Source organism: Tiliqua scincoides, chromosome 2 (genome assembly GCF_035046505.1).
Source record: "Tiliqua scincoides isolate rTilSci1 chromosome 2, rTilSci1.hap2, whole genome shotgun sequence".
Classification (NCBI taxonomy): Eukaryota; Metazoa; Chordata; class Lepidosauria; order Squamata; family Scincidae; genus Tiliqua; species Tiliqua scincoides.
Genome location: NC_089822.1, coordinates 41,237,149 through 41,254,973, shown reverse-complemented (window position 1 = coordinate 41,254,973; position 17,825 = coordinate 41,237,149). Strand labels below are relative to the sequence as shown.

The window sequence follows — 17,825 nt, the reverse complement described above, 5'->3', positions numbered from 1 at the left end:
GAAACCAGTTGGAGAGCTCTGCCTGGAACCGCGAGGGAGCGGGACGGGTCGGGGAAAGAGTCTATCAGACGACGATGGCACGAGCGTGTGAGGTAGGGTGGCCTGTGACATAACAGGCCCCATGAATGTAAAGCGGCTGACGCAAGTAAACCGTCTGTGTAGACCAGCTGTATCCGCCTCTTGTCCTTTTTTCCACCTCCAACCAACACTCATAGACAGGGTAAGCCCCCCGCACTTGGTAACGCACCCAGGGGCAGGGCCTCCTCCCGCCATGTACATTACAAGCAGTCAAGGGATTCTTGTCTTAGGATTGACTGGAGAAGCCCAGGGAACAGGGGAGGCAGCGTGTGTCCACGCTTTCCACCATGGCTACTTGGGAGAAGGAGCCTCATTGACTGGTTGCAGTGGGACAATTTCTGAGCAGGGCTGCCAAGGATTCAGTCGTTCTGGTAAGCCTCTCAGCTGCTGTGCATGACCCTCTTCCATCTTGCTGCTTCCTTCCCGGCTCTCTAGTAGTCCCTCCCACCCTGTTTATAGATAGGTGGGGACAGCAGGGGAGTGAGTAAAGAGAGCTCCAACACACACACTCTCTGGCAGCAGCCCCATTTTTTTCCATGGGCGCTTTTTAAATGGGGTGCAACTCAAGTCCATTAGAGTCACTTAAAGGGTGACTTGGAGACTTGGAAAGTGCCCCCGTTAGGACTCTTTTTCGAGTAGAGTCATGGGGGCGATGACCTAGCTATTCAACTCAAGTCAAGTCGCGCTGGATTTTCCCATCCTTGCTATTTTGAATGCAAGAATGTTCAATTCACCTGATTAGTTCCAGATTTGTCATGTTTGTTTCAGAGATATGGATGCTTTAGCTACAGAAAGATCTGCCATTTCTCTCCAAAAACTTCAATTTTTTCCCCTAACTAGATTTTTCAAGAATGTATGTATGTCTATGCAAATGAACCTACCCTGCTGTTTTAAGCTTTTAAATGACTATTAAATGCTAATTACACTAGACTACATGAGCATTTTCTGACATGTGTGTGTGGTAAAAAAATATTTGTCACATGAGAGCATATGTCACTTTTTTCTAACATGGAAGTGATAGCCATGTGGAAAAATTATCATGTGCACAGTAGTCGGGGATGGGGTGGGGGAGAGAGGGAAAAATAGCAAGCCAAGGCTGGTTCTTGTAATTTGTTCTGATAGTGGGTTCTGTCCATAACCTGAGCATGTTCACAGTGCTTTCCCCTTATCACTGAACATGGGACAAAGACTTTCCCTCCCCTTGCACTACACCATTTGTCCTTTAAGGACCACCAAATGGATTTCAGAAACCTTGGAGAAGGGTTACTTTCTTTAATGTAGATGCCTCAACTTTTTTTAAATATCCTATTTGCTCATAGAGTATAAAACAACCTGTGTGTGTGTGTGTGTGTGTGTGTGTGTGTGTGTGTGGTTTTATACTCTAGATTTTATATATAAAGTCTTTAAATAAAGACTCTCTCTCTCTCTCTCTCTCTCTAGTCTTTAAATAAAACATCAGCAGGGAAAGAAGGAAGAAACAAATGGAAAATGAGGTTAAAAATGGAACTGAAGGAAAAGGTTTCAACTATCAGTCTCTAAATCTATTGACATCATACAGCTTGAGACTAATTATTTGCATGGGTTCCTTTCCAAGCAGTCACATGGATGGCAGAACAACACACTATAGCAAATCAATTTAAAAAACTAAGTTTCTTTGCTCTGGTGATTTAAAAACAGCCTTGCTGACCTTTGTGATGTAAAATAAGAGTCATTAAGAAGGCAATCCATCAATCAGTCATCCTCCAAGAGCTTACAAAGGAATTTCACTCAGCCCCTACCTTCACCAATGCAAAGTGATCACCTTTCTTTCAGGTGCTCAGGGGAAGGGAGGGGGCTGCTGGAGAGAGAAAAACTGATGGATTGTCAGCCTGCTGCCCGCGCGCGCGCGCGCGCTCTCTCTCTCTCTCTCTCTCTCTCATTAAGGAGGCTATTGTTAAAGGACTGTTCAGTTTTTAAAAACTGATTTTAAAGGGATGCATTTTCCCCTTCTCAAGGGATCAGCACATTCCTTCTCATTTGCAGGGGCCATTCATGTTGAATCAAATCCATGTATAAAAAACTCATATATAAATAGGCTGGATCTGTACTTCATGTCTATTATAATACTATTCAGCATTTATGTAGTGAGTGTGCAAAACATTTCACAATCATTGCAATCATCTTTACAACAACCTTGTACATCCATATTAAGAACATAAGAACAAACCTGCTAGATCAGGCCATAGGCCCATCTAGTCCAGCTTCCTGTATCTCACAGTGGTCCACCAAATGCCTCAGGGAGCACACAAGACAACAAGAGACCTGCATCCTGGTGCTCTCCCTTGCATCTGGCATTCTGACATAGCCCATTTCTAAAATCAGAAGGTTGCACATACACATCATGGCTTGTAACCCATGATGGATTTTTCCTCCAGAAATTTGTCCAATCCCCTTTTAAAGGCATCTAGACCTGATGCCATCACTACATCCTGTGGAAAAGAGTTCCACAGACCAACCACATGCTGAGTAAAGAAATATTTTCTTTTGTCTGTTCTAACTCTCCCAACACTCCATTTTAGTGGATGTCCCCTGGTTCTGGTGTTGTATGAGAGGGAAAAGAGCATTTCTCTATCCATTCTATCCTCCCAGTGCATAATTCTGTGTCTCAATCATATCCCCCCTTAGGTGCCTCTTTTCTAGACTGAAGAGCCCCAAATGCTATAGCCTTTCCTCATAAGGAAGATGCCCCAGCCCAGTAATCATTTTAGTCGCTCTCTTTTGCACCTTTTCCATTTCTACTATGTCCTTTTTTAGATGTGGCCACCAGAACTGGATGCAATACTCCAGTGTGGCCTTACCATCGATTTGTATTATCCATAAAGGTGGGGGGGGGGCGCCTGATGTTGAGACTGAACAATTTGGCTAAGGCTACCTACTGAGCTAACAGCTGAACTGAACGAGTAACTCACACACTTAGATCTGTACCACACAAATTCTTGTAATCTTTCATTCTTACCTGTAGTATGTGTTCTAGCAGAGAGTGAAGGAATTTAATAGGAGGAATGAGATCTTCCCCAGAGAGAAATTCTGCGATTGCAATAGGAAATAAATGATCATCTATAAGTTCTTCAAGTACACGGTTGATTCTGCCAGAAGAGCAAGTATTTTTTACCTAGGCAATGAAAGATTTCCAAGAATTATTACTAGAAGATTAATACTTTTTGGATTCATGCTTATTAGTTTCAAAGTATGCATACAGAGAAGTAAACTAGGTTTGTTTAAACAAATGTGAGCTGAGTCATTATGAGTTTTACTTGATCAATCAACTGATTAAATTTGTATGCAAATAAAAATATTTTGAAACAAAAAGCATACCTTCTTTATCAATACAATCCAGTGCAGTGGTTCCCAAACTTTTTAGCATCAGCCCCACCCAAAAAATGTTTCACTTTACCAGCTGCTCAAGCCTCTGTGGCTACAATGGTGACTGGGCAGCAGTGTTCCCTCCTAGCAGCAAGTTGTTTAACTCTTAAAGCACATAGCTTAATCAGCTTTCTCTGTTTCGCAACCCACCAAAAATTGGGTTGTGATCACTGATGGGTCACAGAGCCACAGCTTGGGAACTGCTGATCTAGTGTGCATCATGGACATCAGTTGAGTAGTAGCATGCTCTCTTCTCATAGGCTTTTTTTAACAATGGTACTTGCCACCCACAATTTTAATAAGAACTTGTAGCTCTCAATTTGCATGGTCGTAACTCATTTCTGCTCTGCCCACAGGTGTACACATTTGGTCCCTATTGCATATATGCAACACTGAGCAGAAACTGCTTAATATGCCCATTTTTGAAATAACGCAGTTTGGAAATTAAATACCAGAAATGCAATTGTACAGGCTCATTTTTGAAACAGTAAGGCTTCCTGTGCTTCCATGTATCTAGCCAGCAAGAGACAAATGGGGCATTTGGTGGGCTTTTCACTGCAAGATTATCTCTAGAAAGTTTCCATCTGGATCACTCAAGGAGCTAGAGTGAAAATCCAGAACAACAGATCTTAAGTTGGATGTGATCCAGAAACCATCTCCAGAGAGCGGGGGACGTATATCAGGTGCAGACTATATGCTTGGTTTATGGGAGACCATTATTTGTACCATTAGGGATAGTGCAAAGAAGATCAAGAAAAGTGCCCAGTTAGGCACAGCTCCAAGTGCCAAGAAGACCTCTTATGCCAAAAGCACCATTATGGAGCTAACAGTGTGAATGCTGAGCACAAGATAGAGGACCAGAATCAACACACCAATCAGCCTGTTCCAGGACCAGGAGAAAGCCCAAGCAATCATGGTAGAGCTGCAGAGAAAGGAAGGCCTCCTAAAGCAATTCACAGCAAATTCTGGTTGGTTCACAATCCTTTGCGAAGATACAACTATTACAACAGCAAAATGAGTTGAGAGATTGTATCTGTTGATGTCATGGCTGTTGAGCAGTTCTTGGACACTCTGAAGGCAATCACTGAAAAGGAAGGCTACTCTTTGAAGCAGATCTTCAAAGTGGACAAAACAGCTCTGTTCTGAAACCAATGGAAGCATGGACAATTTTTGGAAGAAGAAAACAGCACAGGTGTCTAAGGATCTTTGCACTTTGCTGCTTGGGGGCAATGCCACAGGGGACTGCAAATTGAAACCAGCACTTGGTTATCACTCTGCAAACCCTGTGCTATCAAAGGGCATGCAAAAAATCTTTAACCAGTTCATTTCTTTGCTAATAGCAAGCTACTGGTGATATTTTCTGCAATTATCTTGTACCTATATTCCCCTGGGGGCTGGGGATAAGAATAGGCCCTCAGTTTGGCTGTACTTGTCGTAAGAGGCGACTAAACAGCCACCGGGTAGATGGGACTCGTCAGCCTGGGAAGGCAGCTCATCTGAGAGAAGGAAAACTCTGATCCTAAACCTCCACTGCCTTGTGGCTACATCCAGTTATGGAAAAGGCTTCAGGAGTCAACCTCGAGGCAAAATCCAGAGCCGGAGTCCCTGAGGCAGTTCATGGCTGAACACAGTCACGTTCTGGCAACTCCTGCAACGCCGCTGGAACCAACCGTATTGGCCTCTGCCTTTCCACTGGACCATTTCAGCGACGTGGAGAGGGAGGATTTGCTGCATGGGTAACAGCCTATCCTCCATACCTACTTTACCCAGGCTTCGCGCACTGGAGAGGACACTCTGTTCCAGAGCCACCATTCAGAGCGTGACACCATAGTCTTCCGAGACTGAAGGATGCCAACATATTCAAAAGATGAGTTTTGTAATTATTTCCTATGGAAAAGCCAGTTTTGATTTATGTATTTTTGATATACTCGTATATGTGATTTTTCAAGAACCTAACTCTCAAGTAAATTGAGAGCTGCCTGTATTGAAAACAATCTGTTCTATAGAGACATCTTTGATCGAATTTTTAAAAATTGATTCTTCAATTTGATTAACTGTTGAAAAGATAAAAACATAAAAGAAAAATGTGTTAAGAATATCAGGATAAAAAGGAATGTTTTAAAATTGTGAGTATATTAATGGGGATTGAACGAGGCATGCTCCTGTCAGTTTGTAAACTTCATCTCATAGAGTGAACTAACTGAGGTACCCAAATATCTCTGATACTGGCTACTTGGTTGTTGTTTTGGATTATTGCAAAGGAACAAGAATGTTGGTTGAATGAGATGGTTGACTAACCTACTAGTGTTTCTCTTTTTCAGATGCTATGCCATTTTTGAGATTTCAGTAGACAACCTTTGACTTGCACTTGTTACTTTGTTAGCAGATAGGGATCCTTTTGCCACAGCAGTTGCTTACATCAGCAGACCTCAGGATGAGACTGCAGGGGAAGGAAGAAGGTCTTCTTTCCACCAGGGCTCAAGTCTGCAGCATCCTCACCCCCTCACACCTTGGGCTTCAGTGGTAGTGGGGAACTCCTGGTCATGAGCCATCTTTTCTCTTTTGTGATGATGTACAAAGTAGGCAGTTATGGGGGTGGGTGGGAGAGGGAGGGCAGCATAACAGCTACAGTGAGGCTACTGTGTGGAAAGTACCAGCAATGATGCAAAGGGCATGAGGCGGACGTGGCTAAATGGGTCAGCTACTGCAATATGGCCCTGTGCCACATACAAACTCAATGACTGACCTATGCAATGTTCCTTCTAATTGATTAATATGCTAGGTGTGCCTGTTTGTGGTGCAGTGGGATGCCAAAATGTTCCATTAGATACTCTTTGCCCATCTCCTGCTTTGGCTGATTAGCAATGAATACACAGAGAAGGATTCAAACCAGTGATTTTCAACCTTTTTCATCTCACGGCACACTGACAAAATTGTCAAGACACACTGTCAGGTTTTTGACAATTTACAAGGCACACCATTCTGCCAGTGGGGGGGGGGGGGAGCTCACATCCCCCATTGGCCCTACTAATAAATGACCTCTCAAATTCCTGTGGCACACCTGTGGACCACTTGTGGCACACCAATGTGCCATGGCACAGTGGTTGAAAATGGCTGATTCAAACATTGCTTATCTCACTCCATTCATATACCCAATTCTTACCTCTTTCCTGAACTCATTGATTTGGTCTGCTTGAGTATATTTGCTTAGCATCGCCTGTGAAGTAAAAGGAAGCAGTTTTATAACATTGGTTATACACAATTTGATCATCATAATGATGCACTGCAATAATGCTAAAGAGCAAGCTCTAGTCTAAATATGTTTATGCACAAGTCAATCTCACTGACTTCTGGTTTTTGCATGAAAGATTACAGCCTACAGCAAAAGACATACAGGCTTATCAAGGTACAGCTTTTGTGCTAGAAACTTACTTAGGTCTCTAGTCTCAAAAGTCAACATAGAAATCTAAAGAAATCAAGTTCTTGTAAGATTTTATAATCCTCTCTCTGTCCAATAAAGAAGTATTTGAGAAAAATATCCAATTTAGAAAAACTAACACAAAATATCCTCTGGCTAAAACAGTCTCGATTTCATTCATCAAATGGGTAGATAATGTTTAACATGTATATATTGCTTTCTGATTGTGCAAAGTGCTTCATATGTATTATGAAGCCCTGGGTCCCTTTGGGGAGAAGGGCGGGGTATAAATAAAGTTTATTTATTTATTATTATTATTATCATCATCATCTTCATGGGTTATCTTTACAACAAATCTTTAATATTATTGTTGCTATACTACAATTGGGAAGCTAAGGCTGAGAGTGAGTGGCTTGTCCAAGGTCATCTAGAATTTATGTCACCTAGGTTTATTTATGACAGATAAAAGACAAGAACTGGAGAAAGTCCTGAGTTGCAGCCTCTTAACTACTATGCTAAACCAGATGCAACATGTTCTGCTTTGACTCTCATTGTTTTCCTTAAAATGAACAAGGAAATCCCTGATGTGTGACACATGGGATCACCCATGAAGTAATTTGTGGATGTCCTCATCTCAGCTACACAACGTATTGGTTAGGTTTGTTTTAATATCTGTAGTTCTAATTCTTGTGCGATATTATTTAGGAAAGCCATTCATATTAATAACAGGAAGAGATATACAACACAGAGAAAGTAGAATCATAGTGCTTCAAAAACAGTGCACTCACTAGATCTATCAAGTGTTGTTAGACCCATAAACTAAAACAGAGGACTCTAAACCCCAGGCTTCATTGTCAGAACAACATCCTAGGGTCCCCTAACCCATATGAGCAGCTATTCTGGAGGTGCACAGGACTACAGTGGGAAGCGGGACACAGGAAAATCCAGTTCCCTAATTAGAACTCTATTCACAATAATTCTGATAGAAGTTAATGATATCTGAAAAATCAATTTCAGGTGCAAGCAACCCATCACATTTTCACTATACTTGAAACAAAACAGAACTATATTAGTTTATTCATACATATAATAGGTTATGCTATTACATATAGGCTAATCATACATATAATAGGCATATGTTTAGGCATCCAAGGAATTACGTTATACTGCTTAACTATTTAAAGACATTTGGGCCCAAATCCTAACCAACTTTCCAGCACTGGCATAGTGCTGCCAATGAGGCATGTGCTGCATCCTGCAGTTGGGTGGCACTCACAGAGGCCTCCTCAAAGTAAGGGAATACTTGTTCCCTTACCTTGGAGCTGCATTGCCCTTATGTTGATGCTGGAAAGTGGGTAAGGATTGCGCCCTTAAGGGTTAGGCTACATGAAATTTTCAATCTAAGTCTTATTCAAAGAATTTCCCACCACCTAAGATGTATGCTTACTGAACAACTATTTCTCATTTCAAAATTTTGGGCAGATTTTCATTCAATTTTGCCTGTAATTTACCAAGTTTCAATGGTTTTCACTCTCATCCCATAATGTAAGTAAGCTCCTTCATTATTGTTCTCAGACCTCAGGAACATACATTGCCCATTTCGACTTATACCTGTGTCAGACATTTTATCACTGTATTTTTTGTGGTTTTGTGTAACTCTAAACTAAAATTGGTGTTCTTATTTAAAGTTAGACTTATTTTTTATCTTTTTCCTGTGACTTCATTTTTCACCAGTTCAATCGTACTATAAAATTATGAGGCTTACATAGGCCCAATATTACCTGTTGGAGGTACATATGCTTTATAAGGTTGTTTCTGATTTCACCAACATTCATGTCACTCATCTCTCTTGCTTCTTGTTGTGGTTCAAGATGGTTCTCCAAGCATTTTTCATTATCACTTTGTATTTCATTCTGGGTTATGGATAAGGTATAGTATTAAAATACTATGCAAGTATAGTAAATTGTCCAATATGAGCTATCTGCTTGTGAGCTTGTTTCACAGTTGAAACAAAATATCAGCATTAAGCCATCTAGGCTTAATAGAATCAATTCTGAATAAATGAAATATAGCTAGAAAGAGAACTTGCTTTAACATTCAACATATGGGTCTCAGTTCATGAGTGGCCATGAACTATGCTTTTAGTACACCTAGTAACTGGCAGATAACCATGACTATTGGCCTCATCAGTGAAGAGAAGCATTCATTCCAATCTGCATCATGAGGTGAATGAAGATGCATTTCACAACAGCTGCATACAGAGAGGCAAACAAACCATAGTTTTTGTGGTATATCTGGCCAGCCTTAACACTGAGATTTGGTTGGGGCTAAAACAACAGTTTGAAACCTGTTTGCAAACCAGTGTTTTCACTAACTGTGGTTTACTGCTCATAGCAGCAAGGATCATTGCTTCCCCTCAGAATCTGCTGTACCAAGGAGACAAAACTGAACTTAAGAAACTGAGGCCTGAGCAGATAAGAAACAAAAAGCAGACCAGCAGTGCTAAATCACTGATCGACTATTGTATATTTAGAAGTCTAAACCATGCTATGGGTTTTAAACTATGGTCAGAACAAACCATGGTTTTGCATTATGTCTGAATCCAACCATTATGTCATGTTGATAGGACTTTATACATGTTTTGGAAACCACAATAAGTCTTAATTGCAGTTCTCAATCTAGTGTTGCAAACAATAATTGCTGTGTGTGTGTCCCCACTATATCAGCGGTTCCCAAACTATTGGGACTTGCAGTGTGTGGCATTCAGAAGCAACTGGCGATGACATAATTGCCAGTTATTTCCAGGTTTGGAGGCCCAAAGCACCTGCACAAAGCACAGTAAGAGGGCCTGGGGGAAGGGGCAGACTGGCTTTTCCCAACATGTGGTTTTTGCATGCTGGAGTTCTTCCCACTATGTCAAACCCCCACTGTTTGGAGAGGGATGGTATACCTAGCGGGGCAGCAGTTGGCCCACAATGCCCCAGGACATCACAACACAATTTGAGAATCGTTTGCACAAGATGATCCCTGCAAGAGAAGACTGCTTCCATGTGTTCGTCTGCCTTGCTATCTTGGGAATATATGCTGAAATTATGAAAGAATTTGTCAAAGTTTCCAACACTCTTCTCAAGTTCGCTAGTTCTTACCAGGATGTACTAGTCTCAAAGATACAAAAAGCACAGTCTAGCTCTCAACATTTCCCAAATGCTGCTATTTCTGTCATAGGGCCAGTTCAAATAACAGTTTGTTTGGTGGATCACTTATTCAGGCATAAACATGACTTGAAGTCATCTGCCTCAAAGATGAGCATTTCCCCGCCCCATTACCTTTCTAGTTTCTGTATTATCCCCACTGTGGTTTGTATAAACTACGGCTCCATGGTTTGAAAATCTATAGTTTAACTCTGGTTTAACTCCAGTTCACAAACCAAGATGTGAATTGAAAGTTAAACCCTGGGTTTCACATCTTGGTTTATGATCCACAGTTCCTGGCTTGCACAACCCATGGAACTATAGTTTAAACAAACTAGAATGTCAAGCAAGAGCTCTGCATCAGAGTTCAGGAGGTAAAGGGAAGAGGAAGCATGTAGGCCTCCTGAATCACATCAAATTCCGGATTCAGACTAAACCTGGTTGTGTGAACAAGCTCTTAATCCTTTTCTGCAATTTAAGCAAGATGAAAGCCCAATAGCACCCAAATAATCCAATGGTAATGAGAATGTAGAATCGTAAATATGAAAGCACATCAGTTGTGATCCATGGAGCTAGACAAATTGTGCACATTTATAAACTCATGAAGGCTACACTACCACATTAATGACAGAAACTGATGTGTGTCCCATATTAACTGCAAGAAGGTGACTATGTTAGAGATGCCATATCTCTTTATTCAACTGCTTAGTTTTGAAAATACAAGTCTTAAACAACTTTTGCTGTACAAATTTGCATTAATGAGAAATGTCACATATTTTCAAAGCCAGAAAGGCTACTGCTGTATCCAGTGGCTGCCATCACCCGCTGCCTTCACCAAGGAAAGTCCCAGGCCCCATAATGGGGCTACTCAAGTCTGATCCAAGTATTTTGCCAGCACAAACTTGAGAACCCATGTCGGGCTTTGAAGACCAATGTAGGGCATAGGATCCAGTGGAGGACCACCCCTGCCCTGGAATGCCTTCATCCCTGCCCCAAAAAGCCTCACGACTAACTTGCGGTGCTATTTACCCCGGTGGCTTGTCATGGTATCCTCCTGGCACTGAGGCCCAGTGCTGGCACTCCCTGCTCCCCAGGTGTCACACATTTGCAACACCCAGTGCCAGTGGTATGCTCGTACCACCAGTGCTCGAGCCCTTATGATTGGGCCCTAAGTTTCTGTCACTTGAAGATCACATCTTTTGGTTTATCCCCCCCCAGTGGTCCAAAAACAAATCACCAATAAGAAGAGGAGTCACAAAAAAAACTTTTCTGAGCTTTTTCCGTGAAAAATGGAGTTGAAACTTTCTGTACTTTTTTTTTTTTTTTAGAGTGTCAGGGTCATCCCATTTTATGCACCAATATGGTAAAGATCACAGTTTTTGAGGCTCTTGCTTTGTATAGTATAGGAGTACACCTGGTAATCCACTTTTATTGCAGCCCTTCGGTAACAGGTAGGTATCTGTTGTCCACTGCGAAACATAATGGTTTGTATAACACATCTCCGGGAGGGACAGGACACAATAATGTAATGAAACTTTGGCATATGTTTGGGGGTTAGGGACTACAATTTGAACTCCACTTTGATTGAAACCCTTCAGCAGCAGGTGAGTACCACTAATCACCTATGAAACATAATGGAGTCTACCTGCAGCACATGTAAAGTTTCAGGCATTAGCTTGAGTCCATAGGTGCTTCACAACAGCCCTAATACCCAATGGAAAGAAGGTGCCAGGCAGAATTCCTAACCAGGACAGCTGAAAAGAGTCACAATGATTCCCCACCAGGGATACTAGAACACAAAGTGATATTGTCAAGGGAACAACTACAGGTTGAGACTAATTATTTGTGGGTTCCATTTCAAGTACTCACCTGGATAACAAAAAACACACTATAGCAAATCAATTTAAAAAACAAAGTTTCTTTGCTCCAGTGATTGAAAAACAGCCTTGCTGACCTCTTGACTCTAAGATAAGAGACATTAAGAAGATAATCCATCAGCATTTCACGCAGGCCCTCCCTTCACCAATGCAAAATGATCACCTCTCTTTCACTTGCTGGGGGAAGGGAGGGGTCCGCAGGCCAGAGAAGGATTGATGGATTGTCAGCCAGCTGCCCTCTCTCTCATTAAGGAGGCTATTGTTAAAGGATGGTTCAGTTTTTAAAACTGATTTTAAAGGGAAGTATTTTTCCCCTTCTCCAGGGATCAGTACATTCCATCTCATTTGCAGGGCCCATTCGTCTTGAGTCAAATTCGTGTATAAAAAATCTGTGTATAAACAGGCTGGACCTGTATATCTCAACATCAGCATCTTGGAGACTTCCTGGTTGGCAACCTTCAGTCTCGAAAGACTATGGTATAAGCCTACAGCACCTGGTATTCCCAGGCGGTCTCCCATCCAAGTACTAACCAGGCCTGACCCTGCTTAGCTTCCGAGATCAGATGAGATTGGCATTGTGCAGGGTAACAGTTGCTAAAATAGGAAACTTCCTATTTTATAAAAAACTTAGGTTTCCAGCAATATTGGCAAAAGGAGTAAGACCTGTACATCTCTGGAAGCAAAACTTTGAAACAAAACAGGAAGTCTCTCCAAGATGCTAACTCAGCATCACCATCTTGGAGAAACTCCTATTTCTATAGGAAACTTATGCTTCCAACAGTGTACAGGTTTCTTAAAGGGGGGGGGGTATTCCCAGGTTTGTCTTACTGAAGACCTCTGTTTCCAGCAGGTAACTGGATGATGAAAGGTTCTTTGCTGTTTCTCTTCTGAAGCTACAAAGAAAATGAGGTGCCTCTTGCAGGCAGCTCAGTGTAAAGTACAAGGTATTTTTCTCAAGCTATTCACAGGTCCAAGAGGCACCCCGTCCTTGAGGCCCATTTCACTGAAGAATTCAGAGGGTGAGAAAAGGTTATGATCTGGCTTTCCTCTTAGGTTGCTGCTACATTGCAGTTGTTTCCTGTTAGCATCAATCTAGTTTTTCAAACATTCAGGCTGTTGGCAGCCTGCTCACATCACATTATAAGCTTGAATGTTTATAGAGACCTATTAAAGCAAGAAACACTTATCTGGTACGCTTTTAAACAATGCTAATGGGAACAGGGAGAGCACTATCCCTCATATCCATGGTTTCTGTATCTGCAGGTGTCCCTGGTACAGACGCCCCATAGATATGTCTATACTTCCAAATAGTGAATTTCAAGGAATACTGAAAAGTATTAGGAAATACTTTTATCTAACATAAGAATAAAAATCAAGGCAAGAATTGCAGAATTTGAAACTACACACCATCTATTCCCATACTTTGCCTCGCATAGCCTTTCAATCATTTTCATGTGGGTTGGTGGCAGACATTGGTGTTCTGCTTAATTATATGCTGTACTGGTTACGTAAAGGAAAAGTTCTGAAATGCTTTGTTGATTGCAGGACAGAAGTCACTGCTTTTCTTAAAGAAAAGGCTTTGCAAGAAAGGAAAGGTTTCTACAAGTCTTCCTGGCAAATATCATTGCTTTATTTTGTGCTGTGGAGGAATGTTCTTTAGAGAGTGTCTGTTCCTACTTTCCTTCCACTGAAGGTACTCCATCAGTTAACACACCTGCAGCCTTTCCTCACATAAGTCCCAGTCTCAGAATGACATGCTTACTTGGGCACCTGCTCTCCAGTTGAGGCTCATGGAAAGAGCACATTGTTGCAAATTCTTTCACCAGAAACAAATGAAATACCAACTCAAAACAGTTTTTCACTAACTGCTGCAAGGATGCAATACCAACTGTTCCACTTCATATTGCACATATGAGCTCATATTAAAGCTTTCCTGTACAAAAAACTGCACAACAAAGAGCACACAGAAAGCAACCATTTATGAATGAGCAAACTGAAGAAGATACCTTAATGTAGCCCTTTTAGAACATGTAGTTCTGCTATAGCTCTATTGCAGCTGGTGGTCTGGATGGGTCTGATACAGCAGCAATGTAGTCTAATGCTATAATGCCAATATTGCAATTTGGAGGTGTAGTTAAATGTGGTAGCACGGCCTGAAGTTTACAAAATTGGTTCATGGAGATGGATGAATTGAGCACTCCTGATCTGCTTTTTCAGTGCTGTAACAAAAAGTTACCACTGCTGTCAGATATTCTGTGCTGAATTGTTGCTCTAGAAAGGCTGATACTTTGGAAAAGCTGCCTCCCTGACAGGAAGCAGTTAATAAATCTGTGAAAGAGCAACCAAGAGAAGCTACCTTCAAACTAGCCCTGCTTATGGCTTCTGAGTTTGATTTGGCTAACAGGCAGTTGCTGTTGCCTCCTTGCTCCAAACCTGCCCAAAAGTGCTGAAGTACTATTGCCTCTGAAGTGCAACAGCAAAGTAAACTGAAAAACTGTCAAGTCCCTATACTTCTATCATACACTTTCAACCTGTAATTTGGGCGCAATAGCACTGAAATGCATTCTAGTGCTAGTGTATGTATGCTGCTGTCTCAGAACCATCAAGACACCCAAGTACAAGAGGGTTATAGAAGAAAACTGGACTACAATGCAGGGTGTCATCAGTCACACTTTCAGCCCCCACCCCCACCCCCCGGCTGTAGAAACAGCAATGTATTTATTTGCATTAGCAAGGCTCACTTTCTTTTTTAAACAAAATAATCTTTTATCTTCAAAGTAAGACCTGTGTAAGAATAAACTTTCTGATGATGACCTGTGTAAGAATAAGCTCTATGATAAGCTCTCTGTGTAAGAATCAGCTTTCCGATCACATCAAATTTGTGCACATCACACTTGCAGACCCACACATATGTACTTGGAAAAATCCAAAAATGGAGCACAGGCAGCGCTTAAGGAGAAAGGTACTAAAGTAGAATTGAGAAGAGAAAAGTTGAAATACTCCCACTATTCACCACTACCTTTATGGGGAAAAGGGTATCTTTAACTCTTTTGCAGAGATCCTCCTCCTCAATTTCTGCTGCTGACATGCTCATCTCTCTCTCACTCTCTCTCTCTCTGACTTTTGCTCCAATGTGGCAGTCTGCCAAAAAGCAATCCTGTGATGTGGAGCATGCATACTGCTTCCTTTCTGTTACAATGGTGAAGGGGGCCCACTGACACATTTTCCAACCCTGTAAAGGTTGGCCAAACAATTCTAAAAGTTGCAGAAGCCTTCAGTGTGCTTCCCTTCTTCCCTCTCAGCTCAGTAGTGTGTTCCTAAGGCATAGTTCTAACAGCACTGCTCGCAGGCTCACCATCGCCCTAAGGGCCAAGGAAAGACAAGGAAAGGGCCAAGATGGGAATTAGGCTACACAGAATATCAGTGGGCTACAAGTGAGCCCTTGTGCACCCATGATGTGGATCAGCAGACAGAACCAAAATACTAATTCTGAAAGAACGTAAAGATCTCTGAGTTGCATTGCATTCCAAATTTTCCAGATTTACAGTTACATTTGAAGCATCATTTCAGTTAAGAGTTGTGTTCTTTTAAGTGTACTTGCCTCTAAAAGATAACTCCCTAAATAGCGAATTGGATAATATGGAGCTCCAAAGAGATGTTTCTCTCTTTCTTGGTTTAATGTTGTATTATTAGTTAGTACATGAGTAATATTCTTTGGTGTACTTAGTATTGAACATATAGTTGCTTTTCCTGCTTCTAGAAGCCTAAAACAATGGAAGGACAAAACACAGAAGAAAAAAAATGTAAGCTAGGCATACAAGACAGAATCATAAAACACCCCCCCCAAATCAAATCCCGAAGTCCCTCTTGTTAAATTATTGGCTCGTAAATAAACCAAGTCATCTTCACTCTAATTTGTCCCAAGTTCTGGTCACATTTTCCAGCCATATGATTCAAGCCCTTATAACTATCTCCCAATTTCTCTCTGTAGCTAACTGGATGGCAAAGATTGCTTCTTTCTTTCCCCACGATAGATGGGGTGAGGTGCACATGTGGCATGCGTGTGTGTGTGCATATGTGAGAGAAGGAGACAGGCAGGCATGGACTCTAAGAACAAGATAAAGAAGGACTTTTTGTTTATTCTGTGAAGTAAGCAATACTCAGAAGTTGTACTTGCCAAAGATCACTCATAAAGGAATTTCAATCCATGTCTCCCTGATTTAAGCCCAGCAGTTTCCACTATACCACAACAGTTCTATTTTAGAACCCAGTGCTATTATTGGTCCAACCACAGTGCAATTCTACACACACTTAAACTGGGAGTAATCCCTGTGAGACACAATGCAACTTAGTTTTCAGTAAACCTGCACTGCAAGAGTTCCCAAAACTCAAGATACAGAAAGGCAGATATAATAGTGTCTCTATGAGGATAATCTCTGAATAGAAAAACCTGTATGTGCGATCACTTAAGGTATATTTCATTTCTTCAGCTGCAGAGGTAGGGAGCTAATACACACTTCCTTGGTAGGGTAAAACACTCAAAATGCCATTCACAACTAGCAACATGCTCAGTTTTCCTTAAAAAGTATATCCATCCAGAGAAAACACCATATGAAGCAGTCATTGCTATGGACCAGAGTACATGCAGAAAAAAAATCACAAAAATATTTTCACCAATGTGGATTCATCATTCAATTAGTTCCATTTTAAGAAGTCTCATCCTACCTTGTTAAAGAATCTCTTCGTTTATCACCTTTTACAACAAGGAGGACAACTTTCCATCTGTGGAAGGCCCCTGTAGCACCAGAGCGTGTCAGCTCTTCGCGCCATCTTTTAGGTGCAGATTGCATTTGAGGTGAATAATGGGAGCCTGTTTCAATTTTATATCCCCATTCGTAAGTTGTTTCATCAAGCCATCTGCCACTTTCGGCACTATTAATTATGTAGTCCTTGGTTAGTATCCATTTTCCTGGAAAGAAAATGAACTGTCATCCAGAAACATTTTTGTGCAGACAAATGGCAATCAAATAAAAATCAAACATCTAAATTAGCTTCAACCTTTGTTAAAGCAGAAAGTAGAAATTGTAATATATTTTCTTATTACTAGTGCTAAAATTTTCTAGAATATTAAAATGCTCTCACACATCATCATAACACAATGCTCTTACTTTCTTTTCTTCAGCTTAACAAAAGGATGTCTATCAATTTTGTACAACATTCTAATTAGCATCAGCATTTGATACTTGTATGTTAAAATTTAACTCCTTTTTAAAAAACACATTACTTTAGTAAGACACACAACGATTTTCTTCCCTAGAAAAAGACACATATCAATGGAATCTATACACACTGTGCAGGAAAAGATTGCAGGCAGGAAACAAGAACCCTGTCATTTCCCAGTCAGGGATCCTTCCTATAAAAAACACTACATTGATCTTATACTCTGAATTAACATTTCAGGTATATTCCACTATATCAAATTAGTATTTGCCCTCAGAGAGAAATATAATGGGCACATACTCATATTTTTGCAGCGTAAAAATTCCTTTTCAAATTCAATATGTGAACCATAAATACCATCTATATCAAACTGCTTATTTTAGCAGAGATTATCTTAATTCTAGAGGCCTCTATAACTGCAGCATGCACTAAATTTAACAGAAGCAGTTTCTTGCTCCCTGATCTACTTGAAATACAATCCCTACTTGTTTTCATGGCTTTTGTGTTTTTTTTATATTGGCTCCCCCCCCCCGAACCATATTTTCTTATACTTTCAAGATTCATATTAATAGCAGAACTACACCCTTGATATAAACATGAACTACAGCATATTTTCAGAGTGAATTGACAAACTCTGTG

The 17,825-nt window shown here is 41.0% G+C and overlaps 1 protein-coding gene across 3 annotated transcripts in view; it reads right to left on the bottom strand.

Annotated features, from left to right (window-relative positions):
* Window positions 1-17,825, bottom strand: part of SLF1 (SMC5-SMC6 complex localization factor 1) — a 52,935-nt gene that overhangs the window by 27,783 nt on the left and 7,327 nt on the right. For all 3 annotated transcript variants that reach the window (XM_066614967.1, XM_066614968.1, XM_066614970.1), the window contains 5 exons: window positions 16,692-16,935; window positions 15,568-15,730; window positions 8,680-8,811; window positions 6,644-6,697; window positions 3,074-3,229 (listed from right to left, as the gene is read on the bottom strand). In XM_066614967.1, the coding sequence (XP_066471064.1) occupies window positions 3,074-3,229; window positions 6,644-6,697; window positions 8,680-8,811; window positions 15,568-15,730; window positions 16,692-16,935 (749 nt within the window). The remainder of the gene's footprint in view (window positions 1-3,073; window positions 3,230-6,643; window positions 6,698-8,679; window positions 8,812-15,567; window positions 15,731-16,691; window positions 16,936-17,825) is intronic.